A 25,944-nucleotide genomic window follows, 5' to 3' on the forward strand; every position below is an offset into this window, starting at 1 on the left:
TACATTCTTCAGGCAGCCATAAAACCTGCAGGTCTGTCAACACTGCAGCACTTTTGTACACCCTCATGATAGCTGTGAACATTCAGTTTGAATTTTTATTGACATTCAGAGAAAAAAGAGCCTTTTTCTTCTTCTTTTTTTTTTTTTTTTTACTAGAAAAATACATTTAACATTCTTAGATACTGAGCATTTTTCTACCGTGGAATTGCATGCTCTCCAAGGCTTTTTCTAACATAACACACTTTTTGAATATGCCCCTGACTCAGCACTGGCCTTGATGCAAGCTCTTTTTGCAGTCCAGATGATTTAGTATGCCACTTAATGGCACAAAGCTCGGAGAGTAAACCCCAACTAAACTCGGTCTATCCACCTTTAAAAAGCTAACATAAATCTTTATGAGGTAAAATTACAGGAAAAATTGTGGTGAGGGCAGTATGCAATAATGCAAGATGTAGAAAGACACAATCTCTTAAAAGAGGGGTGGGTATGAACTGAGGCATGTCTGAAAATATAATTCATTTTTGTTTAGGTTTGTGGTTGTGAGGAGTTATGTGCATCAATATGACTTCAGGTCATAGAATATTTCCACTTTTATTTTCCACCGCAGCCCCGCCATAAAGTTCTTTAAACCAATCCTGAGTGAGTGTATGATTATCCTCATAACAGGAGAGGGGCGGGCTCACTGAGATGTGCTCATGAATATGAAAGCCGGGGGCCCCGCAGACACTCCCTCTCCGCTGAACTTGTGTAGCCCAGCTCCAGCTCGGACCAGCAGTCAGTCAGCAGTGGGCTCGGCCGCCGCATGGCTACCGTGTAAACTTACTTCAGCAACAAGTGGAGACTGTCGGATAACGGAGAAGAGCAGACGCTCGGAGTGGTTGAGGGACATACAGGGAAGAGCTCTTCTATGCATCGGGAACCCGTGCTCCGCTAATCAAAGTGTTGTTTTCCCCACTCGTGCATGTTTAAACCAGAGGACAGCTCTGGTGCCGTGTGTCGGCCGGACAACTAGTACAAACGAGTGGCAACAGCAGTCCGGAGGCATGATTTTGAGACGGGGCTCAGTCGTTGCTGCCTTTTTACTCTGCTTTCTTGTGAAGGTATGTGGACCACTCGGGCGAAAACAGCGGGAAAGGTCACTCGGTTCAGCCGTGCGCGACTGGACCGTGATTGCATGTTTCTCCTTGTCTGTGCACGGCTATGCTAACGCAACATGTAACCGTGCCTCACGCGAAATTGTGCCCACGGTCCGCATGCTTGCAAGGGCTTGATAATGTGGAGTGGGAAACTTTTTTTCTGTGTGTGTGTCAAGTTCAAAGTTTTCCACTGCATTCACTGTTCTGTCTCCCAACAGGTGTCGGAGGGATCGGGACAATTCGAATTGCAGATCGTATCGATGCACAATGTGAACGGAGAGCTGCTGAACGGCATGTGTTGTGATGGCACACGGAACACGGCGGATAGAAAGTGCGCACAGGACGAGTGCGATACGTTTTTTAAAGTTTGTCTGAAGGAATACCAGTCCAGGGTTTCTGCTGCAGGGCCCTGCAGCTTCGGAATGGGATCTACGCCTGTCCTCGGAGGGAATACGTTTTCTTTCAGTAACTCTGTCAAGAATGACAAGTCCAGGATAGTTTTGCCCTTCAGTTTTGCCTGGCCGGTGAGTGGAGACTTTTTTTTCTTAAACGAAAAGAAAACAGAAATGGTGTCCTGACGCGCATCTCCAAACAAAATAAAGAGAGAAAATGTCTGTTTGCATGGTAGTTATGTGCAATTACTGCCCGTCAATCACCTTTACCCCCCCTCCCTTCAAGAAAAGTGCAAAGAAAGCACAACAAACAAGTTTCTCTCTTGGTACTTTTTCTTCTTCTTCCCTTTAGATAGCCCCCCCTTGTCTCCTCATTATCTGCACTATTTTACCAGGTGCAGGTATTTTCCCCCATCGAGACTTGACTTGTCCATCAGGGTGGGTTTTAGGATGTTAAACTACTTTGCCAATCTTCGCGCTTGAGTTGTGGAAATTTGGCTCGGGGATAAGTGAGAAATCAAGAAATGGTGCCAAAAATGTGATTGGAAGGTAATTTAAACCATCAGACACCCGTCGTTATGCTTAAAGATAAAATATTGCAAGAGATCAGTTGGGATCTTGTGTAAGTGAGTTGAGTACAAATGTCTATCATGAACATTTTTTTTGTCTTTCTTGGCTTCAGTCAACAGAAGTTGGGATGAAAAAGGGGGGGGGGGGGGTGATTATTATTAATTTTTTATTTTTTTCCCCTCCTCTTCTGTGGCCACTGGTGTTGCACAGTACAGCAACTGCAGAGTGAAAACCAACTTTCTGGTTTCTTTAAATGTCAGCTCTTCTTCCCAGGGTAAATAAATGGGCCTGACAGGCCTGTGGGAGTGTTGGAGCTCTGTGTGAGAGAGATGATTTGCCATGCTGGAGCACATTTCTGTGTAGTGAAGAGAAAAAAAAAAAAGAAAAAACTGTGCACAGACTGACTGGCCCCACAGCTTGGGCCGCAAACTCCTCCACTGTGCCTGATAGCTGAAAGGCACAGTCTGCTGGTATGTGTGTGTCCAATTACATCAAGGCTATTTTTACTTCAATCTCGATGGAAGTTCTTGTTGTAATGTTGAGTGTTGTCTGCGCTGAGTCCAGAAAAGTGAAAAAAATCTGACACTAATTTGTGGCTTTGTGTTTTTTTGTGTGTTTTTCTTCTCCTCATGTGGTTCATTTGTGTGTATGTTACCTGTGAGACCTGTTAGTTTGGACTCCTCATGATCTGCCCAGTAAAACGATGTTCTCTGTAGGCTCGCATGCACTTTAATTTTTTTAGATTTGCACTCCACTTAGAAACTAGCGCCTCACATTTTTTCTTTTTTTTTTTTCTTCATCAGTATTTAATAACAAAGACTTCTGTTTATGTTCAAGCTATGGCAACACCGAGTCTGCTTGAACCCTTGCAGCCACACTCGTTTCATCTTACTGGTTGCAAATCAGTCCAATTTGCTGAATGGGCATGTGCTGCTAATGATGAGGAAATTGGTGCCGTGTTGAATTTGAAGACTCATTTAGTCTCTTACATTCCAGCACACATCGCTTTAAATCAGCGACGGCTGTTTGGGTCATGTTAGGAGCTCCAGATTAGTAGAAACATCCAAATTAGATCAGATGATAAATAGATAAATCGGATAACTGCTTTAATGCAACTCAATTGTGCAAAAGGATTTGAATTGGGAAAGACCAGATTCTCTCATCCTTCACTTCAAGTGCTTTACTTCAGTGCACATTAACAATTGTCAGGTTAGGTATGATATCACTCTTTGTCCTTTTCATCAGTTGATTGGCTGTTGTGGACAGATGGCAGTGTGGTGCAATTGGGTTGTTGGGTACTCAGAGTTCATGAAGCCCCCCCCCTCCCCTTCCCTTCATCCTCTCTTGTGAGCTGCATGAAGTTGGCCTCTTGTCCAGGCCAAGGGCTTTGTTTAAGTCACGCTCGGTTGGACCCCAGGCATTTCATCGCTTTAACCTTGCCACCCACGGTAACTGCGGCACTTAATGAGGCTACACATGTGTGCTTGGATCAGGTAGGGCAAGAGCCAGGCGTCCAGTTGAAGTGCATGATGTCGCCTGGGCATCTTTGACACGAGTGAGCTGGGTTTTTTTAGAGCCTTGTATGGATCCATAATGTCTGCTTCGTGCTTTTATTGCATAGAGGAGCCCAGCTCCACTGGCCCTCACAGCCTATCAACCGGGGACAATGGTATGCCTACAGTGAGGATTACAGAGCATAATGGAGGCAATGCAGCTGTAATGCCAGTGCAGGGCAAGCAACAGGAAGCAGTTGTCATAGACTCAGCAGTGATGAAGCTGCTGGCTCTCAGGCGAACTGTGACCTTGCCTGTGGCTGTTACCACCTGAAAAAGGAAAGAGGATTGATTTAGCTGTCCCAGAGACCGAGTTCTCGTACCGTCAGAACTTAACTTGCCAACTCCTTTTTTTTTTTTTTTTTTCTTCAGCAGTTTCTGTCCTTTTATCTCAGATTTCTCTGATCTTCCACCTTAATTGTCTGCTCCAACTGTGCCTAAACTAAACGGCATAATTATCCTTCCTCCTTCCTTTTAAACACAATGCTGTCGCATCTCTTAGACCTGAGATGTGTTCACATCCGCATGATTGATTTTTGTTAACAGGTCAGAGTAGTCTGAGAACTTGAATCAGGTGTGTCACAGAACAATAGTCAGCTCAGTCTCTGGGATAAGTGCTGGTGCTTGCGCTGGGAATAATGACATGTTTGTTTTAAATAGACAGTTTTGATGTGGCAGTTGGTGCAAATTACTCAAGTGAAAGAGAAAAAAGAAATGTACGCTCCCCCCTCCCTACCTCACCCTGTTCTCCTTTAATATGGGGTACATGCAGTGCTTTGTTGGTGTGACGTTACATAATGGCTTCTGATGCTTTACTGCTCATCAGGCTTGTCTTCAACCTGCATAAAAGCGTGCTTTTCTTCCCTTAATGATTAGTGAGATTACCGCTTGTTCAGTTGAATGTTCAATGCGACTTTCATCTCTGGTTTCGGGTTCATGTTTTGATCTTGTTTGCTTTGCTAGAAATCTGTTTGCCGTGTCTTTGTTTTAGTTGGCAAAAGGTGAGATTCTTTAGCTGGGGGAAGGATTTGGTTGATGTACCTTTTACAAGATATTTGATAAGGTGTTGATTGTACAACAGTATTTCTCAAACTCTTGTTGAGATGGTAATTTCTTGGGGAAACAAAACATTCCTTCCCTTTTTTTTTTCGTGGCTTTGAAGGCGAGAGTTGGCGTTTTGTGACAATTTGGGTTTTTACTGCAAATAGGGTGTGATACCGAATCGTTGGTCAAACTGCAGGTCGATACTATCGAAGTGACTGGTTTAGGAAAGCTGATACAGAGGGTCAACATATCTTTGACCGCACTGTTGACATTTCCTCTGTGCTGAGTGAAGGCCGAGACCGGCCTAATCTGCTGTGCCTCGCCTTTATGTCAACCTTTGGCTTCTGCCTGTTATTCCATGAGACATAGCCCTTCTTTTTTTATTTGGTTATATTTCCTGGTACATCAGATGGGTCAGTAAAGGATAGAGTAAGAGTGTATGTTTGGAAAATTCCCCTACTGAGGGGATTCAGTAGTGTTCTTTGGCAAATAAGTGTGATTTAACTGGAAGGGTCTTTATCGCTTATGTTGCTTGTCTGTTGCACAGTGTCTGCTTGGCTAGGAAAGATAAGGAGACATATGGCCACACTTATTACACATGGGAATGTGTGTAGCTGAGAAAGGAACGAGAGGGAGAAAGGGAGTGTGCTCTCGGTAGTTCAAAGAAGTAGTGAGTCAGCTGGGAGCCTGGGAAAAGTGAACCTGGCAGTGGCGGACGGTTCCAAGTTGATAAGAGGCAAGGAGTTATGGCGTGTTAGAGAACGAGGAGTCGGGCAACGTCTCGCCCTCTGCAGGCAGTTATTTTGTCTAAAAATGAACACCCAAAAAATGGTGAGGCAACTCATGACATCAAGTACACGTGCCTTTTAATGTATTAAGACATCAAGGCGCCCTCTAAACATGGTGAGAGGTGTGCTGGAAGGAACTGGCCAGTAACCTTTTAATGGAGTCTGCTACAGAATGGGATTTCCCACTGCCCCGTCGGTTCTGGCCACCGTGTGAAATTTCATGGTGTGGCAGGTGAATCTGGCTTTGTTTATTTCTTTATTTATATTTGTCTTTCCCCAGTTGGCTGGGATCCAGTGCTGTTCATGGTGTAACTGCCAGTAAAATGATTGTGCAAAGCAAAAACAAGACGTCCCAGTTTACAGATCACTGAAGGGTGACCTACCTGAGGCATGTCTATTAGTCACAGTTTAATGTTGCAATGATGACTTTATGCAAAACGTATGGAAGTCCCACCGATTATTTTTATTTTTTTTTTTGCATTTGAGTTCCTGTTTTTAGGATGAGGTCAGATCAGTACTTGTGACTACACTGCCAGCGAGTTATTTTAGTTCGTCATCCCTACAGCTTTCATAGAGGTTATAGAGAGTTCAAAAGTCATGGAGTAAAATTTGAGGGCCATTGTTTTTGTCTTGAACATTAATCCTCTAACAGAAGGTAAGCTGAAAGACTAAAGCTCTCTTGTAGCTGCGTCAAGCAATGGGCACAAGAGGTGAAACACCTAAGCATTAACATGATGCTGAATGCCTAAAGGGAAGCCAGCAGACTCTGCTTTTTACTTTCTGTAGGTTAGGGTGAGGTAGTTGATGATTGGGTGTCACATTACCACTGACTCACTTGCTGGGGTTTTTAGTCAAGTGATTTCAACCAGTTGTGATTCAGAATATACCGTGAGGTCTGTTGCTGATGAGCACTGGATTCAAATAATAGCTGCCCTGATTGCAGTGAAATACTGGCAGGGGATGTGACAAATGTCTCCTGGAAAGATGGAAGATTGAATGCCTGAGAAAGCAAGGTGAAGCCGTGAAATAGGAGGGAGGGGGTGGCGGGCGGTTTTAGGAGTGAGTCATACCCCTTTCTTCCTTTCTTTCTTTGTGTGGAAAGAGAGCAGGGGTTTTCCTTTGAGTAGGTTTGTTTACCATGAAGTCATTGCAGCAAAGAGGGTCCGAGTGGCACTGCCAAATTTCTGAAATGCCTCAATGCAGGAGCTGCATGAATATGACAGGCGGTATTCGAGTGGTTGTCAGAGCATGTTTCTTTACGTTGCCACCCCGTTTTCTCTGTGAGCCCGTTGTGTGCACTTGCAAACACATTAGTTCCCTCGTGACTGCAGCGCAGCGCAGGGCAGGGTGACTGTGTAAGCTGATATTGGTGTGAGCGCTGCCGACCCTGAATCGGACAAAGCGTTTTTTGGGAGTGCTGAAATCTAGATGGGCTCTTTGGTGTGTCGCACTCGTTTTCGTCTCTCTCTTTCTCCCCTTTCCCATTTTGTTGCTTTTCATACACTGCCGTCCATACTGCCTTCAGCAGTGTCCTAAAAGACTTCTGCCTCGACCGTCGTCAGCATTTGTGGCATCACGTCAGAAGCTGAAATCCCCCCCCCACACACACAGGGCTAACAGTGAGTTCTCTCAGAACGCTGGAAATAATTCACTCACTTCTTACATTTTATAAACGTGGAAAAAACGTCTCTGAATGGCAATATTGCAGAGGCTAATATGAAGTCATAAGCTTGGCTTTGCAGGGTAAAGTGTCCGCTTCTATGTGCATTTCTACATATTCTTTACTTAAAAAAGTCCTGTGCTGCTTTTTGGTGCATCAGCTATACCAGACCACCGGCCATGTGTCTGCCAATTGTTGATAGACCTTTGCACCACCACAGGCTTATCCTCTTTTAATCAGATCAACTGAGCCATTGTTGCAAGTTCACTCCAGATTTTGTTCAAGGCTTTGTCGTAAGCTAGCTGAGAGGAAGATGGAACGTCACTGGCAAGACGGGTGAGGTCATGGGAAAAGGGGAAAGTTCTGCATTTGGAGTCTCTTTTTCTTTTCTTTTTTTTCTTCCTGAGGTTTTAATTATTGAAAATGATACATTTCTAAAGGAAAAAAGTTAATCCTTTGGCGTTAATGTCAGACTGATGTTATACAAACAGGACTCCGTTGGTTCTATGTTCTAAACAAAGATGCGTGTGAAGGTGTTTGGTTGCACGGGTACAAAAACAAAAGACTGTTATCATGATATTTGAATGGTAATGTTTTGCTTTATGATGCAGTGACGATACTGTTCTTCACTAATCCTCCTTTTTATCTGTATTATTTCCCTCAGAGATCCTACACTTTGATAGTTGAGGCCTGGGACTTCAACAATGAAACCAGTGGTGAGTATTTCTCCTCGTCTGGGATCTCCATCTTTTCTATTTCTCCCCCCTTTCTTGTGACAGAGCCTGTCAGGAGTTATGTTGAATGTCAGTAAAGGAAGTTTATTCTTCCTGAACACCCTCCCACTCTCTTCCACAAGGTCCACGGAGCGTACATGTGTGTATGAGTGTGTGTGTGTCTGTGTTTAAAGTGTGCTGACAGGTGCCTGAGAGGGAGAGAAGGAATTTTTTGGGAGGCAAGGGAGAAGAAGGTGAGGTAGAGGAGAGGAGGGCAAAGGAAAGGAAAGGAAAGGAAAGGAGAAGCTTTCTGCCTCCACCAGCCTATAAAAATGTTTTTATTTGGCCGATGACTGATGGCAGGTGCTGCCAGCCGGGGTCGAGGTCACAACGTCTCACTGTCAGTGAGGCGTGAAACACAGAGTTCATCCAGACCCTGCAGCCTGGCGCTGCGACCAGCCTGTAGTCACCGTGCAGGGGGCTGAGGCCTCTGAGCTCTGGTCTTGTTGGTTTAAGTTCCCTCTGGCACAGGTGAGCTCTGAGTGTTTGCAGTGGAAGACTAATAGTGTTTTGTTTTTTTTTTTGTTTGTTTTGTTTTTTTCCCTTCATGAGCGTGGAAATAAATAACTGCGATAACATCATGCTGAATCTGAAATCCTAATTCTAGCTGGTTGCCAGTGAGGTTGGCAACAGCATGCTGATCCCAGATAAGGGCAGGGCCTCGTCCCAAGCTTGTTTATGTCTGTTTGAGCTCAATAAGGTTTCGGTCTTTTCTGCTGTATTTGCCATTCCCCAGAGAACTATTAGGACGCTGGTGTGAAAAGCCCCTTGAATGTACACTCAGTGGTGGTTAAGCCTCCCTGAGCTCCACCAGGTTAGGTCACAGCTCCACTTGCTTCATATGTTGTGACTGTCCTAACAGAGGTTTAAACAGATTCTTCATCAAAACAAATGCTTGGCTTTATATAAATGTAAAAGTGAAAGTTTTTTTCAAAATGGTAGTGTTTGAGAGAAGGCAACGCTTTTAGGCGGTTTAGATTAGTTTAAAAAATCTTAGAGAGGTCACGCTTGAGAATCAAATTCACTGAATAGAGTTTGTTTGATTTATGTGTAGCTCCAGGCCAGGCAGCAGGTAGCAGGGGTCTGCTACTCCTGACACTGCAGGCCAGCAGTCGGTAGAGAAATGCCACACCACTAAACTCTGGATTCCAGACTGCTGCGAAATGTTACCGGGCGCTGCGATTTCAGAGCGCTGCCACGACCTGCTCCCCTCTTCATACCCACCAGAGCACAGTAAATAAATGACAGCACCATCCCCCTCTGCATCGCATTGCATCATACTACACAGAGGAGTGATTCGCCTCGCGGTCAGCCACCTCTGCTCATGTGAGCCACAGTAAATAATGACTGTGACATATTTTTCATTCTCTCCCAGGTGGAAGATTTAGACATTGAGTAGTGAGTGCTACACGTTCGAGCGAATAGGCAGTGCTAATGTGCAGTGGGCCTGTGAGTAGACGGCGTAGTGTCTGGAGATCGGGCTGAGCATGTTTGCTCAGTTCGAGTGTGTTTGCTCTGTGCGTGAAGCTCATTACAGCCCTTGGCTCTGGTCCTTGCCCGTTTGACAGAGCTGTGACCTCTTTGTGTTTGACAAGAAAATAAGTCTGGTTCCGAGTCTAAGTCTGTGTATTTTACAATCACAACATGGGCTGTGTCTTTGCTTTACATCTGAAGTGTAGATGGGTCCTTCTCAGTGTGTGAAAGTGTTGACTTCAATACCATTTTGACTGCTGTTAACAAAAATGCATATGAAAAAGGCCGGAAAAAAGTGCTGATGGCACGCTGGCGGGCCTCCCAGCAGTGACTGCGGCATCACACTGTAATTTATGGCGACTGCGGTTCTTTCCTCGCCTGAGCAGATGCAGAGAGCAGCATCAGAGACCAGCTTTATCCTCGGGCTGTAAAGCTCAGAAACAGAAAGTTGGACGGGGAGCGTGAGAAAAAAAGCAGTTAAAAGTGCTCATTACAGGCATCCTTTTCCTTTTTTCTGCATTTCCTCCTTGTACTTTTCTTCATCTTCAGCACACATAGTTGCCTTAATTACATGTAATCTGCTATCTCGGAGATCTTCTGCAATTTGTGTCAGAATTTTTGGGGCATTTTTGGGTTCCCAATTTATGATCAGGGACATTGCAACACCCAAACTTATGCTGTAGGATGTTGCTCTCCCCTCGTCCCTCAAACACTTGATAAACACTAACATAGTGACTGGGGTGGGGTATTTAATTTGAAGATGCATTTGAACGTGTCTAAATTGATGTTTTAGGTGCAGATGGGAAGTTGATAGAGAAAGCCTCTCATTCTGCCATGATCAACCCCAGCCCACACTGGAAGAAGCTGACTCACAACGGCCCCGTTGCCCAGTTTGAGTACCAGTTCCGCGTCAGCTGTGATGAGCACTACTACGGCTTCGGCTGCAACAAGTTTTGTCGGCCCCGCGATGAGTTCTTTGGGCATTACACGTGTGACTACAATGGAAACAAAACCTGTCTGGAAGGCTGGTCTGGACCTGACTGCAACACGGGTAAGCCCTTCTGACGTGGCAGCATGAAACACATCACTTTTGGAAATACTAATGAGACAGCGTCTTCAGACAGGTGGATTAGTACTTATGACTGTGAACAAGTCTTCTCAACGTACCCAGCCAGACTGTAATGTCTGTGTCATGATCTGCATTGAAAAACACTTTGTTTCTAAACTCTCGCTGCATTTTCTGTCCTACATTTTTAAAAAATTTTTTGTTTGTTTAATCTCGATGACGAGGAATCTAATGATATTGCAGTAAAGCTGATCTTCTTTTCCTTCTAGCTATATGTCAGCAGGGCTGCAGCACTGAACATGGATCGTGTAAGGAGCCAGGTGGATGCAAGTAAGTGGCCAGAGCTGCGTTTTTGGCAGACGTTGTTTGTTCGAGTTGCCATGGAAGGATGGTGCCAGAAGCCTGTGGTGTGGATTGTTCAGATCTGTAGGGATTGTGTCCAAGCAACAGTTCTGTCATGGCACTGATCCTTTCTCCTACTTGTTTTATTTGGCCAAAACACTATCAGTATCTGGGCTTTAACAGAGATGCAGTCTGAGCTGCTTGTAAATCTCTTATAGTGGTTTTGACCTGATTCTGCGCAAAAGAGAGGCTCGACTGCCACAATCCAATGTGGAAAAAAAAACACGACCAACTCTCTGAGGCAAGCGTTATCAGTCAAATCATGTGTAGCGTTCGGATGAGCCTTAAAGTGTATTGTTTATGTAGCTAATGGCTTCCTAATTCTGTTTATGCACACAGCCAGAGGAAAAGCCAGGCACAGATGGATATCAGAGCTGGGGCATTGTGTGCCGTAACAGTTGAATCTCCTCCTCATCCTGGACTGGATGAGGCCCCTGCGCTAACTCTTCCCACCGTTCAGGCATTGGTTGCTTTATTCGTTGTCTGATTTGGCCATGAATCAAGCGTAGGGATGATATATATTTTTTTTCATTTTTGTGCTGCAGCTTTGTTGTTTTTCCCAAGCTTTTGACTTGATCAGATTTCATGTAAGAGCTTGTGTGGCTGCTGGCAGAACAAGAGGTTGAGTTGGGTTAGTTTCGGCACAGGTGTGTCTTAAGTTTAAAGCTCAGGGTTTATCTCCTATTGAACAAGCTATCCAAATAAGCGCTTGTACCATTGTAGTCAATGAGCAGTTTCCCACCAGTGGGCTGCAGTGTATTTAACAACAGCAGTGGCTGCAGAGAAGGGCAACCTGTGTCACCACAGCTAATGATGTTTCTCTGCTTTTCCCTCAGTCTCCTCAGGTTTTAAGTGAGACTCAGCTTTCATTGTTGTTAACGGAGTAATAGAAATGCAACTGTAGGAAACCTTTTTATTAATAAGCTCTAAATAGCTATATGTGGAACAGCAGTGCTTCACAATGTAATGTTTGGCTGTGCAATTACTGAAAATGATTTGGGATCCTGCTGGTGATTTCTGCTCCACTTCTCATGGAAGGGATTAGCGCACTTTTAAAAAACGGCCTCTTTAATCACAAACTGAGGTTTACTTAAGCACCACGTTTATTTTTACAGTCCGTCCGTTTCTCGGGGCTAATCAGTGTGCCGCTCCCCCCAGAGGGACTCTGTGTTTCCTGTCGCTGGGCTCCACAGCAGCAACTGTATCACCACTTCACCACCTCTAAGGAGCAGACTTATCAGTCAGGCCGGATTGCTGTCTTAATTATGGAGCAGAGCAAGTAAAGGGCAGCGTTATCAGTGTAATTATGGACCTGGACAATTCAGTGGTCAGCAAGCTGTTCTCTCCTCCTCTGCCTTGGGGCACAAGCCTGAATACTGACTCATGGGAACCAGGGCGAGCAGCAGTGTAACAGCCACGATGAGGGCTGAACACTCATCTCTGCAAGAATGTCGCCACTGTCAAGCCACAGGCACAGTGTCGTTAAAGGGAGCGTCTGGCCACATGCTAATGTTAGCTGTGCTAAAGGTCCCATTGGAGCTGTAATTTAGAGTTTTGTTGTGTTTTTTTTGTGTTTGGTAAAATGCTAAATCCTCCTGTTTTGCTTGTCCCCAAGTATTGTTAAAAAGCTGTTGCATAAACACGCTGCCGCTTTAAATGAATGTGTGGGCCTCTTTGTTTAGTTTTTTTGCAGCTCCATGCTGCATATGCTGATGTTTACCTCATTAAGTTCAGATTATCACTTCTTTGCTTGTGAAGGAATCTGAAATAAGTGGAGGATTAAGATATTAACATGTTCAGATACCGCGGGGATTATCTGGTTTTGTTGTAATGGTTGTGAATGTTCTGCATGTGTCGCTGATGCTTATGTTTGTATTTGGGCTTATTGTTTGAAACTTCTACCCTATGTTTTGCTGATGGCATGGCTCTGTGTGTGTTGCAGGTGTCTGTATGGCTGGCAGGGCCAGTACTGTGACAAGTGCGCCCCCCACCCCGGATGTGTCCACGGCACCTGTGTAGAGCCGTGGCAGTGCCTGTGCGACACTAACTGGGGTGGCCACCTTTGCGACAAAGGTTAATTTTGCTTTCCTTATTTCGGTTGCAGTTACAGTCGGAGCGACCCATGTTGTGTCCAGACAAACTAAAACTGTGTGAAACGCATATCCCCCCCCCCCGCAGATCTGAACTACTGTGGGACTCACCAGCCATGCTTGCATGGAGGGACATGCATCAACACAGGACCAGACAAGTATCAGTGTACCTGCGCTGAGGGTTACTCAGGAACAAACTGTGAGAGAGGTGAGTGTTAAGATTACATTTAGGAAGCATAAAAGGGCACGACACCATTTGTTCACCATTGTTTGTCTTCTGCTTAATTTTTGGATCAGTTATGAAAGGGTTTAGCTTTGTAACTCTGGCTAAAACTTTTCACTTTTTTTTTTTTTTTTTTCTTGTTTGGTTGGCTGAGTTGCTCCAGGAATCCCTGTAATCTCATCCTTTAATTTCAAGAGCAAGTCTATATATACTTAAAGTAAGATTTGATCTCAAGGGCTTTTAAAACCATGTTTGCAGTTACAATTAGTGGGAAGGTTCTGGGCTCACTGAGCTTGCAGGCAAAAGGTCAAAGGTGCCTTGAGTTTGTAATCAGAGGAGGTGATAACTCCCAATAATCTGTTTCCACTCGAGTGTAAGTGGCCCCCCCCCCCCAAGTCAGGTAATCCACCGGTTTGATCTTCAGAGGCCGGTCATCTCTTTGCTCCTCCGGACTGATGGGTGTGGTGCTGAGGTTCAGCTGTTGTGAACACTTACCATAGAGATGATGTTTTTTTTCCTCATTAAATCTGAGCCGAGCAGGGTGCTGACAGCTTAACTGCAGAGATGTCAGGAAACCATGCCCTTTGCAACAGGAGGTCTGCCGACCAGGGGATACGTCAGGCTATTGTAACACAGAGGCCCCAGGGTCCAGTGCTGCACCCCCCCCCCCCCCGTTCTCCCCCTTGGCATACCAAGAGGCATCCACTGATCACCTTCAACTGCCTAGTTGTTCCTTGAGTGAATCATTCATTTTTGATTAATTTGGGACCCACTCGTCCTTAAAGGAGAAACTGCAGGGCCGAGGCTGCCCCTCTCCCGCCGCTCTCTCATCTTGTGCCGCCTCCCAAAAAAGAATGGCGGGAAGTCGCGGTGCATTGGTCAGGTCAACATAGCATGAAAGATAATTTCCTGGTGGTGTGGTGTGGCGGGGCGGGTAATGAGCGCGAGACAGTGGGAGATTTTTTTTTCTTTTAAGCGGGCTTTTGGAGCAGGGGAAGATGGGGTTTTGTTAGTGGGTGAGGAAAGGAGTCGAGCTGGATGTTTTGTGGTAACAAAGTGGAACTGCGCAGAGGAGTGAGGTCATCCACAGCTGAGACTCGGAAGCTTTCCATTCTGCTCTGCAGCGGGACCTATTCACACAAAAGCCACTAGAAAATCAATGTTTTATATTTGTTTCATCTACTTTTTTTATTTATTAATTTAATTCAATTGTTCGAGTATCATAAATTGGCAATTCATTGTCCGTCTCCTAGCGGAACACGCATGTCTCTCCAATCCGTGTTCTAATGGAGGAAGCTGTTCAGAAACCAGTCAAGGCTATGAGTGTCAGTGTGCGCCAGGATGGAGCGGCCCCTCCTGCACTATCAGTAAGATTGCACCGAACCTGCACCCACTGACTGTCAACACCCTCATAGATGATGTTATTTCAGTTAACATGATTTCACCCCTCTTGCACAGATGTGGACGACTGCTCTTCGAATCCCTGTAATCATGGAGGCTCTTGCCAGGATCTCGTTAATGGCTACAAGTGTCAGTGTCCTTCACAGTGGACCGGGAAGACATGTCTAATAGGTGGGTTAGCCAGCCTCTTCCCACCATTCCATGCCTGTCAACTGTATGTGCACATTCCACTGACCCCCTCTGTCCCTCATGTAGATGCCAACGAATGCGATAGCAAGCCCTGTGTCAATGCCAACTCATGCCGCAACCTGATTGGTGGATACTTCTGCGAGTGCCTCCCTGGTTGGAAGGGGCAGAACTGTGACATCAGTGAGTTGAAAGCTGCAGCTGTGAAGCAGGACACATGTTTCGCTCCGGCTTTCCTTATTCATGTATTTCCATTCCGTCAGTTCATGCCAAACGAAAGCTGTGACATGAAAGCGTAAAGCAAACCAGTTGTTCTTGTGCAGTCTTTTCCTGCAGTGTAAATTTGTCTGCTGTGTGATTATTAGACCTGTGTGTGGCCAAGGCTGCGGTGATTAGGGGTGGCTCCAAACAATCCCAGCTCTAGTTTCGCTTGGCAGCAGACAGGATTGCTCAATACTCTGTTTTACTCTGAGTTTTCAGCCGCATTATCCAACTGTTGCACTGGATTCTCCAGCTCCAACAATGTTTTTAAAGGCCCCTAGCACTGGAAACAGAGAGCGCAGACTTGTTTTCAAAGACAGACTATTTCGTCAAGCTGTTCAGAATTAATCCTTGGATTTGTTTTTCCCATGCAGACATAAACGACTGCAAGGACCAGTGCCAGAATGGGGGAACTTGCAAGGTAGGTGACGGGTCAAACTTCATCTAGCTTTATCGGGTATCACTGCTTTGTTTGCCAGCTTGTTTGTTTGTTTTATTGAGTGTCTTTGTCTCTGCCAGAGACATTTACAGTGGTTATATAAATAGCTGCTGTAAACTGTTCTCTCCAAACCAGCAGTGGAATTGTTGTGGAATTCTTCTGAAATCAAATCTGAGAGAAATGGCTTCAGAGGGGTTTCTCAGGGAAGGACACACAAGTTTCATGACCACACTAGATTGAATTACCATAAACATTATTGTGTTGAGCCAGAGCCAGGAAAATGTGCTGAAATAATTGCAGAGCTGTGATAATACCCCCGCTCTCCAGTCCCCTTCATCTTGTTCCCCGGTTTGACAGTTATTGTTTAGACTCTACTCTTCTGAAGTTAATCAAATATGTGGTTGTGATGAGGTGGATTTGTCTTTCTCAGGACTTGGTAAACAGCTATCGCTGCGTGTGTCCCCCCGGCTTTGCCGGCGAACACTGTGAGAGGGACATCGATGAATGCGCAAGCTCGCCGTGTCTGAATGGCGGCCGCTGTCAGGACGAAGTGAATGGCTTCCACTGCCTGTGTCTGGCGGGCTTCTCAGGGAATCTTTGCCAGGTGAGATGCATGATTAAGCACCCATGCAATCGTCCTTCCTTCTATCATTCAGCATCTTAAGCCTCTCTGCTTGGACTGCTGTATCTTCGGATTTGGTGTAAAGTTTTCCTGCCCCACCCTGTTAAATGGCTGTTGTTCCACAGTCCTTCTTTTTAAAATGGAGTGCTTTGTTGAAGCTGCTCCTGGCTGCAGTGGGATGCATTCCTCAGCGCTGAAGCCCAGACTCAGAGGACGGCTCCTATGTCTCTGCCTTGTTTTTCCCCTTCCTCCCAGCGCTGTGCGTGTGTTGTTTCCTGGCACGGCCTGTAGGGAGGATGCTGTGGGTTTTGCTCTGTTTTCTGTAGAAGAAACTATGTTGGCTATCAGGTTCACCGCTCTCTATTCAATACCTTTCTCCCCTAGCTGGATATTGATTACTGCTCACCCAACCCGTGCCAGAATGGAGCGTCCTGCTTCAACAGGGACACAGACTACTATTGCGCTTGCCCAGAGGATTACGAGGGCAAAAACTGCTCCCATCTGAAAGACCACTGTCGCACCACAACTTGTAAAGGTAACTCTCCTGCTTGCACTATGCACACATTTTTTCCAGAGGGCCTCTGAAAGATGATCTGTGTAGCTTGCTGCAGTAAAAGATTGAATAAGCCCAGGGTTTTTCACGATTTGCCTGAACACTTTACCCATATTTTCCCATGAGGGCAATACCTGTATTTTAGTTTCATGCAATTAACTTTTTTTGGCCAAGGTGAGCAGGTTTGATGACTGCCCCCTCCTTGCTCTCTTGAGTAAAGCTTTTCCAATGATTCTCCACTCTTCTAAATTCCCTGAAAATCTGGCAAAAGACTGATGGCGCTGTGTGTGTTCTTGGTCATGACTTGGTGGGCTACCTCTTCTTTTCCCCCTCAATGAATGTGCACATTTTTCTGTGAGTGAGAGAGTGTGTGTGTGTGTGTATGTCTAATTGAGTGAGAGGACCAACCACAGAGTCAGATAGATGGTGAGATCCTCTCTGCTCTTGGCAAGAATTAAATGATTACAGGAGAGCAAATTCACCCAGTTCGCTTAACCTGATCAGACAGGGGGAAAGGAGGGGATTTTAGTGCTCAGTGAAGAAAAAAAAAAACTGAATCACTCCAAATTGCTTATGAAAGCATAACAGCTTATTGCTGTTTCTCCTATAATTTTCCCCCTCCCCACTAGTTCTAATCCTGGGATCTGTAAAGGCTCCTCTCTCCTTTCTCACTCTTTTTGAGCCACCTTGCTATGCCAATCCTTCCTTATTACTCGGATTTGGAGTCGGTCTTTAACATGGCTCCCCTCTCTGCAGTGATTGACAGCTGCACTGTCGCCGTGGCATCCAACAGTACACCAGGAGGAGAGCGTTACATTTCCTCAAATGTGTGCGGACCTCACGGCCGCTGTCGGAGCCAAGCTGGGGGCCAGTTCAGCTGCGAGTGCCAGGAAGGCTTCAGAGGCACCTACTGCCACGAGAGTAAGGCCCGGCTCATCTCGCGCACGGTACTCAATACAGGATGGAAGGCACACCTGATTAGCACAATCTCACGCTCTTTGTCTTTCACTGTCAGACATCAACGACTGTGAGAGCAACCCATGCCGTAATGGAGGCACCTGCATTGACAAAGTCAGCGTGTACCAGTGCATCTGCGGCGACGGCTGGGAGGGCGACCACTGCGAGATCAGTGAGTTCCCTCATGACACCACTGAATCCATGTCTTGACAAAAAATGTCTTGTTTGATCATGTATTTGATATGGCACACATAAATCATTGCACCATCTAATGTATCCAGACATTGATGACTGCAGCACCAACCCCTGCCATAATGGAGGGACATGTCGAGACCTGGTGACGGATTTCTTTTGCGAATGCAAAAATGGCTGGAAGGGAAAAACCTGCCACTCCCGTAAGAGCCTCCCTTTTATCTTTTTTTCTTTCCACACCCGTGTTGTCTGTCCATGCAGGCTTATGGTATGCGCTCATGGCTGTAAGTCATTATCTGATACCTTAAAGAAACTCTGAGATTCTCAATGCTTCATCCAGGTGAGAGTCAGTGTGATGGAGCCACGTGCAACAATGGAGGTACCTGTCACGATGAGGGCGACACTTTCCAGTGCAAGTGTTCCCCGGGTTGGGAGGGTACCACGTGTAACATAGGTGAGTCATGTGGTCAGAGCAGTTTACTCTAATGTTTCATATTCATACATACACAGAAGATCGCTTGGCTGTCTTATCTCAGATATTAATCTGATCTGTCAGATCTGTCAGATTTTTATCCCTCCACTCTGTCAGCGCTCCCTTCTCTCTCCCTTGCCCATTTCGCCATCCCATCCGAGTGCTGACAGATATCCGCTTAAAATCCCTCATTGCACATCAAAGTGGTGGAATGTCAGGGGGGGAGTCACAAAGAGCAAAGTCAGCATTTGTATTGCGATGTTTAAGATATGCGATTGCATTTCTGACTGTGTTTTAATGTTGGGAAAGCTCACTAAGAGTTTTTCTTTTCTTTTCTTTTTCTCTTTCACAGCCAAAAACTCAAGTTGTCTCCCTAACCCCTGTGAGAATGGAGGTACCTGTGTGGTGAAGGGAGAGTCCTTCACCTGCGTCTGCAAGGAAGGCTGGGAGGGACCCACGTGCACCCAGAGTAAGTGGAGTGGATAAAGATGGACAGTTACTGCTATTAAATGATAAAAACCCATGCTACGCAGGGCAGAGGGGAAGTCCTGCATCTGATTGAAACGGACTCTCTCGTCATCTTTTGATCTGTAGCTTTTTTTTTTCTTTTGAATCTCTCTCCCCTTGCTGGCTGCTGCTGGCCATGAGATGAGAAAGCGAAGGAGGAGGGAGAAAAGGGCTCAGGAAAGTGGAGACAGATGTTTCTTCCCCTTTCTTCTAGTCCAACACACAAACACCCCTCCTACCCCCCCCTTTGTCATACATTCCTGTCCAAACAGTGACATGTCTGCTTGTTCTGCAGCCCTCCTCCATTTTTACCCAACTTTCTGGGATCCCTGGCCTTTACGAAAACACAAGTTCTTCGTGTAACTAAGCATGTTAGGGAGAAACGGCAGAGGTGATGGTGGTGGAGAGAGCTGGAGCTCATTTTTAAGACTGAGTTAGTATCACAAATAAGGCAGAGTAATCAGGTAGAGCGGAGTCCTGGCCTACCACACCTCTGCACACACAAGCTTAGACTTGCTCTTTGCTGTCATTTGCACTCCTACGTGCGAGAAGGAAAATAAAACACACTCACTACTTTTTGTCTCTCCCTCCCTTTTTAATTTTTTTTTCTTCTCTTTTTCAGATACCAACGACTGCAGTCCCCACCCTTGGTAAGTGCAAGCCAAACATTTCCTGTAGATTTCGACAGATGTAAACAGGCTGCACCTCCCGTGTTCCTCACCTGCATGCTTTCTCTTATGAGAACTGGGCAAACGCCCTTCCCCGTCTGTCATTCCTGAGATGCAATCGGCTAACCCTGTTTTGGGAACTCCCACATGTGTCTCCTATTCAACCAAACACTTCTGCCGCTGACTTCCAAAATACTTGTCCAATAAAAAGAATAGAACTGATTTGCTTTGTCTTTGAAAAACTGTCGTTACGTTGTCTGGTGAGAAAATTCTGACCTGAATTTTTTTTTTTTCAGTTTATAAAACAAGCATCCAGAGAAACAAATTCTCTCTTCTTTTTGCAGCTACAACAGTGGAACCTGTGTCGATGGGGATAACTGGTACCGCTGCGAGTGCGCTCCTGGCTTCGCAGGCCCAGACTGTCGGATCAGTGAGTATTAGCATTTTCACCAGTCCCCCCCGTCCCCCCAAATCCCAGAAAGTTTTAGCCAGAAAGTTACTGTGCCCAGTCGGCAAGATCCAGTCCAATTGGAAGGTCTAGTTGGCTAATTATCTGCACATTGGGCCTCATGCCAAGCAGAGCCATTCCGGTGTCACTTCAGCCGGCCATGCTGCTGTCCCTGGGGTAAACCAGCTTAGCAGGCCAGCATCTAATCAGCCATGCTCTCTGACACTGATTACACAGATTGTTTTTCCTCTTAAAGGCTTTCATATGGCCACATTCTTTCCCATTGCACACCCTTTGTTCTGCTAAATCCAGCCTGCATACCTGCTAATGACGCTGTTTTTATGAAAGCTACAAGGGAGCAAAAACGTCCAGCCAAGGCTGATTTAAAGCATGTTTGCTTGTTTCTTATTAGCTTGTGTGTATGCACTGTTCAAATGACACATGATCTCTGTGAATGTAGGCATAGAATTAGATTTGTGTGCTGATTTGCTTAACCCAATATTTGAATTCGGTCTGGCCTGTGCTCTTTATTCCATGAAGAAACAATTTCTTTGCCGTTGTGCGTCTCCTCTGTGACAGATATTAATGAGTGCCAGTCCTCTCCGTGCGCCTCGGGCTCCACCTGTGTGGATGAGATAAACGGATACCGCTGCCTGTGTCCACCAGACAGGAGTGGACCCCACTGTCAAGAAAGTAAGACTTCACAAGATGATTGAAGGAGAAATCCACACACAGCAAACTTATGTCTTGTGTATATTTCTAACACCATGATGCTTTTCGGCACAGTGACAAAGAAACATTGCTCCGTTAATGGACATGTCGCCACTGATGGAACCGCTTGGGATGAAGACTGCAACACTTGCCAATGCACCAATGGGAAGGTTGTATGCACAAAGGTACGTCTGAACGAACCCTGCCTGCACTAAGCATAGACACATTGCAAAAATTCATTGTATTTATGTTGCTCTGTGCAGCGGAGAAGTGCATGATATCACTGTTGACCAATGGGAGACGAGCTGTGGAGAACCTCAGACAAAATGGGTTTTTGATTCCGGCGTATAACGTTCTAGGGCCCCAACAACACTGTGTTGTACACGCGTGTCGGTGGACTTGGTTTGGATGTGTTGAATTCTATGCAGGGATGATGCAGTTTTGTTTTTGAAAAAAAAAAAACACAGCGCTGTGAAGAAAAAAAACCAGCGGTGTCGGATGCCATTTCAGAATCTCCCACAGAGTTCATTTAAAATGGGATGATTTACAACTGCAGCTTGAGGTGGTGTTATCATGCTCATCTAACCACCAGTTGAACAGTGGTGCCTTACTGATGCAGCTCATGGTGAAAAATGATCCGGTGTTGTAAGATGCACTGGAGGCTACCATTTTTTTTGTCACAGCCTGATTTTCCTGTGTTTTTCCAAACATGAACTCATGTGTTTAGTGCAGCATGAAGGAGATCTTTTGGCACACGTTGGGGAGGAAAAAAATGTATACCAAGGGAGGAAAAAACTGTACCCGTTTGAGGCTCAGAATAAATGGACAAATGCATAAAAAAGAAACGGCAAGGAGTAAAAACAGTTGAAACCGTCAAATGGCAGGAGGGGAAAAGGGTGCGGCAGGAATACCTGCATGACAGTTAAAAAGAATAGTAAAGTTGATCCAGTCAAAGAAAACTGAGCGTTATCATCAATACTACTGTTTTCCTTTGCAGATGTGGTGTGGTCCCAGGTCATGCAAACTGGGTGCCAAAGGTCGAGGTGGGTGTCCTCCGGGCCAGAGCTGCCTCACCCTCAGGGAAGGCCACTGCTTTGTGAAGCCCTGCCTTGAGCTCGGAGAGTGCTGGCACTCCAACCCTCCCCAGCCTCCCATCAAATGTCACCCCAGCTCCTGTTACCAGGACAACAGCTGCGCCAACATCACCTTCACGTTAAACAAGGAGACCATGCCCTCGGTGAGTTACCTTGGCACCGGGGTGGAGGAGATTGAATGAGCAGGTTTTAGGGAAGTTTTTCACGCCTCTCCTCCCACACTGCTCATAAATTAATTGGACCCGTTAACTGTGAAAGATCATGTTTTAGAGGAGACTTCTGAAGAATTCAGTCATGCATTTAATATGATTTATCCATATGGAATGTGGTCTATTGCTCATCTCATTATATCCATTTATCTTATCTATTTATCACATTTTCTGTGTATCTGAGAATCTTGATTTTTGCAACTCATCGCTTTTTTTTTTTCTTTCTTTTTTTTTTTTTAAACTCAACTACACAGAAAGATTAAATTTAGGAAATGACTGACTCTAGCTTAACAAGAACACTTGCGACTCTGTCACCACACAGAATGTTCACTCGCCAGTTGCCTAACAAGCATCACAGCAGATGGTGACAAGCATATGAGCCTGTGGTCTTTAATCTAAATAAGGTGGATTTCAGCCCGATAGGATGTTGAACCTACTGCCAAAATGCAAACCTAGCACTCCGCTTTTAGTCTGGATCCATATGTGTTAACATTTGCTTCGTCTCTTCTTCGTGTGCAGGGATTGACTGTGGAGGCAGTGTGTAAGCAGCTGAGGAACTTGAACGTAGTTAAGAATTTCTCCTTGGAGCATTCTGTGTCTATAACCTGTGACCCGTCATTCTCAGCCAGCAACGAGATCCATGTCTGCATTGTAAGCTCCTCCCACTCTCAGTCTGCCATATGTTTCTCTACTGATGCATACTCACAAGAAAAATCCCTTTGATTTATAGCCTGCAGCATGCATTCCTAATACGTAAAGATGGGTTTAGTGGGATATGTGATGGATTTAGGTGTGGTTGTTTGTGTCAGTAGTTGGCAGCAAGTAAACCTAATTTTTTTGCAGACAAGATGGAACTTGAGCATAAACAAATAGATTTGAAACCTTCTTCTTTGATCTAGTCTACTGAAGACCATCGCTCAGATCGCAGTCCCATTAAAGAGATCACGGACAGGATTATCGACTTGGTTAGCAAACGCAACGGGAACAACACCATCATCTCCTCCATCACTGAAGTGCGTGTGCCAAGCTCAACCAAAACTGGTAAGCACCAAATCAATCTTTTCCAGACTTGCACACACTCGCATGAGTAGATCTGGGTGGGAGGATTGTTTTTTTTTTTTTTTTCTCAAATATCAGTGGAGATGGAGCTAAGAGTACCAAAGACAAATATGTTTACATAAAAAATAATTTCCTTAGTCCTCCATGCCACACGGACTGCCCCTCGCATGTCGGTTGAGACAGAGCTTTAACACAATTAAGCCAGGATTTTGGAGGGAGGAGCACAGCAGTTTGGCTGTGTGGCTTTAGATTGGCTTGTGTCCACCACTCATGAACATGGTGATGGTGGACTACTGCCATTGTCAAGTAGAAGCAGCCTCCTCCTCTGCTCAGAGGTCAGGTTGTACTAGCAAAGGTTTAGTAGAGATTCAAAAGTGTGACATGGTAATGCAATATATCTATATCTGGAGGTCAACTCTTTAAGACATGGCATCTTTTTGACATGTGATTGTCTTCTTCCATCAGACTACCTTGTGCCCCTCCTCAGCTCCGTCTTTATTGTCATCTGGGTCCTGGTGCTGGTGTCTATTTTGCTGTGGTGCATGCGACGCCGGCGGAAACAGAGCAGCCACAACGGGACGTCTGCGACCGGCTCCGAGGATAACACGACCAACAATGTGCGGGAGCAGCTTAACCAGATCAAGAACCCTATAGAGAAACACGTTGGCCTCACGGTGGCCATCAAAGACTATGAAAACAAGAACTCCATCATTGCCAAAATAAGGACAAATCATCCGGAGGGGGATGAGGACGACAAGGAGAGGCACTTACAGAAGAGCCGCTTTGCCAAACAGCCAGCATACACACTGGTGGAGAGGGACGAGAAGGCGCCCGTCTCCAATCCCAACTCAACATCCAAGCATCCGAATTGGACTAATAAACAGGACAACAGAGACTTGGAGACGGCAAACAGCATAAATAGGATGGACTACATTGTATAGCAGACAGCTGTGTTGCTGTGCAACCAAGCCTTATGCCTTCACACCCAGGTGGTGGGTGAAACCGGGGAGCTTTGGCATGCGTAGTTAGTAAACGACCATGTCAGCTGTGACCCCACAGTATTTTCAGATATTCCCCGTGTTAATTTAAGTTTTGACAAGCTGGCTTACACTGGCAGTGACAGTTGCTTTGGTTGGCTGGAAACACAAGGCACTGGTCTACATTTCACTGTAGAACTACTCTCAAAAGTGTCCTCCTGTGCATTTCATTTCCCTTTTTTTTTTTTTTTCTCCTCTCTTTAAATTCAGTGGACACATGGAAGCCGCTCCTGGTGTAATTGTTGTACAATGACTAAAACTGTTCGACGTGTTCAACACTAGAGCTAATTATTTTTTAGTTTGTGCTTGAATTCATTCTAGTTCTATTTGGAGAAAGTGCCTTTCAGCTTTAGACTTCAGCAACTGTCAAACAAGAAAAGAAAAAAAAAAAAAAAAGATCCACTTTATTATTTATTTTTATTTTTGCGGGGGAGGGGAGGGAGAAGAAAAGGGTTCAATGTCAGCAGTTGCTGCCAATATGAAGAATTTATGTGACAATTTAGAACATGTAGATATGTACATTTTTTTTTATTAATCATTGTGTATATTTGATTTATTAACTTAATAATCAAGAGCCTTAAGATATCATTCCTTTTTATTTATATGTCCTGTCTAGTTTGAAGGTTTTGATAGTTGCGCAAGCCTACCATTTCTTTCATTGACTAAATTTCTTTTTCTCCAATTAATTCAATAAAGGCCAAATTCAAAAGAAATTTTCAGAGGACAAAAGATGGGCACTTTTGGCCTGACAGATCTTTTTTTTCTTTTTTTTGTTTCTTTTTGTTTCTTTTCCAGTACATTTGACATTTCATCATTTGTTGCCAGGACCTTAATTGAAGGCAAGTGAGGTTAGGACGACAAAAGTTCATGGCTGCTGCAAGGGTTGGACATGGTGGCAGACATATTGCTTGTCACTAATGGATAAATACTTAAGGGAACAAAAATTCTTCAGCAGCATCAGTTCAACTCTTTGACATATTGTAAAGGCTGTCAAACTCCACCGACTTGCAAGGCAAGACGCATCCACATGACACACCAGAATTCCCATCTGCTTTAGTCAGCATAATGTCATAAGACCAATGAGTACTTGAACAGTTGGGGGGGCAATGGGAACACTGTAGCTCAGATAAAATACACTGCCTTGCTCTGCTCGAGTCAGCTTTGTTTCTGTGCAAATTCGTTTCTTTTTTTTTTTTTTAAAGAAAAAAAAAATGAGGCTCTTAAAAGACATGTTTTATCTCATTTGTTAACCCTTTGAGATCATGGCAACATTTCGTCCTGTTTTTTGATTTTTGTGTTATGAACTTGAGAATTCTGTGTTGATCTGGCAATATATTTTTGAAAGTCATATTTATTAAATATTTTGTATGAAAAGAGAATTAAAGTCGTCTTTGTTCTGGAGAGTGGGTGACGAGTCTGTCTGTCTGTCATGCGTCAGGCCAAACATGTCAGAGCACATGAAAGCTTTCTCAGGCAGCTGCCGTGGGAACGAGCGGGAGAGACATCGTAGGCTCAAGCGATGTCCCTGTCCAAATATGTTTACAGCTAATTGCATTGTAGCTAGACGTCCTTGTATTAGGTCAATACCAGAGATAAAAATACCCTCATGCCTCATGATCCTGAGACAATGTTTCTCTTGTTGGTCTGGTTTAAGTACCAAGCCTTCCTTAAAACCTCTCTAACTAGCAAACCTGAGAAGCATACACTGTAGAATTTAGAACAAACTGCCCTTCAGAATCTGTTTGACAAGATTAGAGGCAAGGCAATGGATTAACAACACCCCTCGAAGATGACGATAAAACATTTGGATCAAACGCGCTAATCTACCATATTGTCTTGATAAGAACAGAATAAGCTCCTGGTAGTGACTCATCTCCTCTCAGGTTACGGCTGCTTAAACTGCTGTTGGACAGACCTCACTGTCAAACTGCCACAAGCGTTAGCCAATCTGGACTGTG

General features: G+C 45.0%; 1 protein-coding gene across 1 annotated transcript; it reads left to right on the forward strand.

Annotated features, from left to right (window-relative positions):
• Nucleotides 1–753: 753 nt before the first annotated feature.
• On the forward strand, nt 754–25,174 carry LOC140313231 (protein jagged-1b-like). The gene is made up of 26 exons (XM_072391257.1): nt 754–1,100; nt 1,355–1,660; nt 7,808–7,859; nt 10,183–10,440; nt 10,725–10,785; nt 12,800–12,930; nt 13,036–13,155; nt 14,424–14,537; nt 14,629–14,742; nt 14,827–14,940; nt 15,393–15,439; nt 15,888–16,061; nt 16,464–16,614; nt 17,389–17,553; nt 17,648–17,761; nt 17,871–17,984; nt 18,122–18,235; nt 18,606–18,722; nt 19,383–19,410; nt 19,773–19,858; nt 20,456–20,569; nt 20,663–20,772; nt 21,585–21,824; nt 22,410–22,541; nt 22,790–22,931; nt 23,415–25,174. The coding sequence occupies exons 1-26, from the start codon at nt 1,044–1,046 to the stop codon at nt 23,888–23,890; spliced, it is 3,651 nt and encodes a 1,216-aa protein (XP_072247358.1). The 5' UTR covers nt 754–1,043; the 3' UTR covers nt 23,891–25,174.
• The last annotated feature ends 770 nt before the right edge of the window (nt 25,175–25,944 follow it).

This window comes from Leuresthes tenuis, unplaced genomic scaffold (genome assembly GCF_036924035.1).
Source record: "Leuresthes tenuis unplaced genomic scaffold, fLeuTen1.0.hap1 SCAF_8, whole genome shotgun sequence".
Classification (NCBI taxonomy): Eukaryota; Metazoa; Chordata; class Actinopteri; order Atheriniformes; family Atherinopsidae; genus Leuresthes; species Leuresthes tenuis.

Bases quoted from the DNA above. Each gene is read 5' to 3' on its own strand.
- LOC140313231 (XM_072391257.1), top strand. From the start codon at position 1,044: ATGATTTTGAGACGGGGCTCAGTCGTTGCTGCCTTTTTACTCTGCTTT. The intron at 13,156-14,423 runs GTGAGTGTTAAG...TCCGTCTCCTAG, and splicing joins AGGAACAAACTGTGAGAGAG to CGGAACACGCATGTCTCTCC. The intron at 16,062-16,463 runs GTGAGATGCATG...TTTCTCCCCTAG, and splicing joins TCTCAGGGAATCTTTGCCAG to CTGGATATTGATTACTGCTC.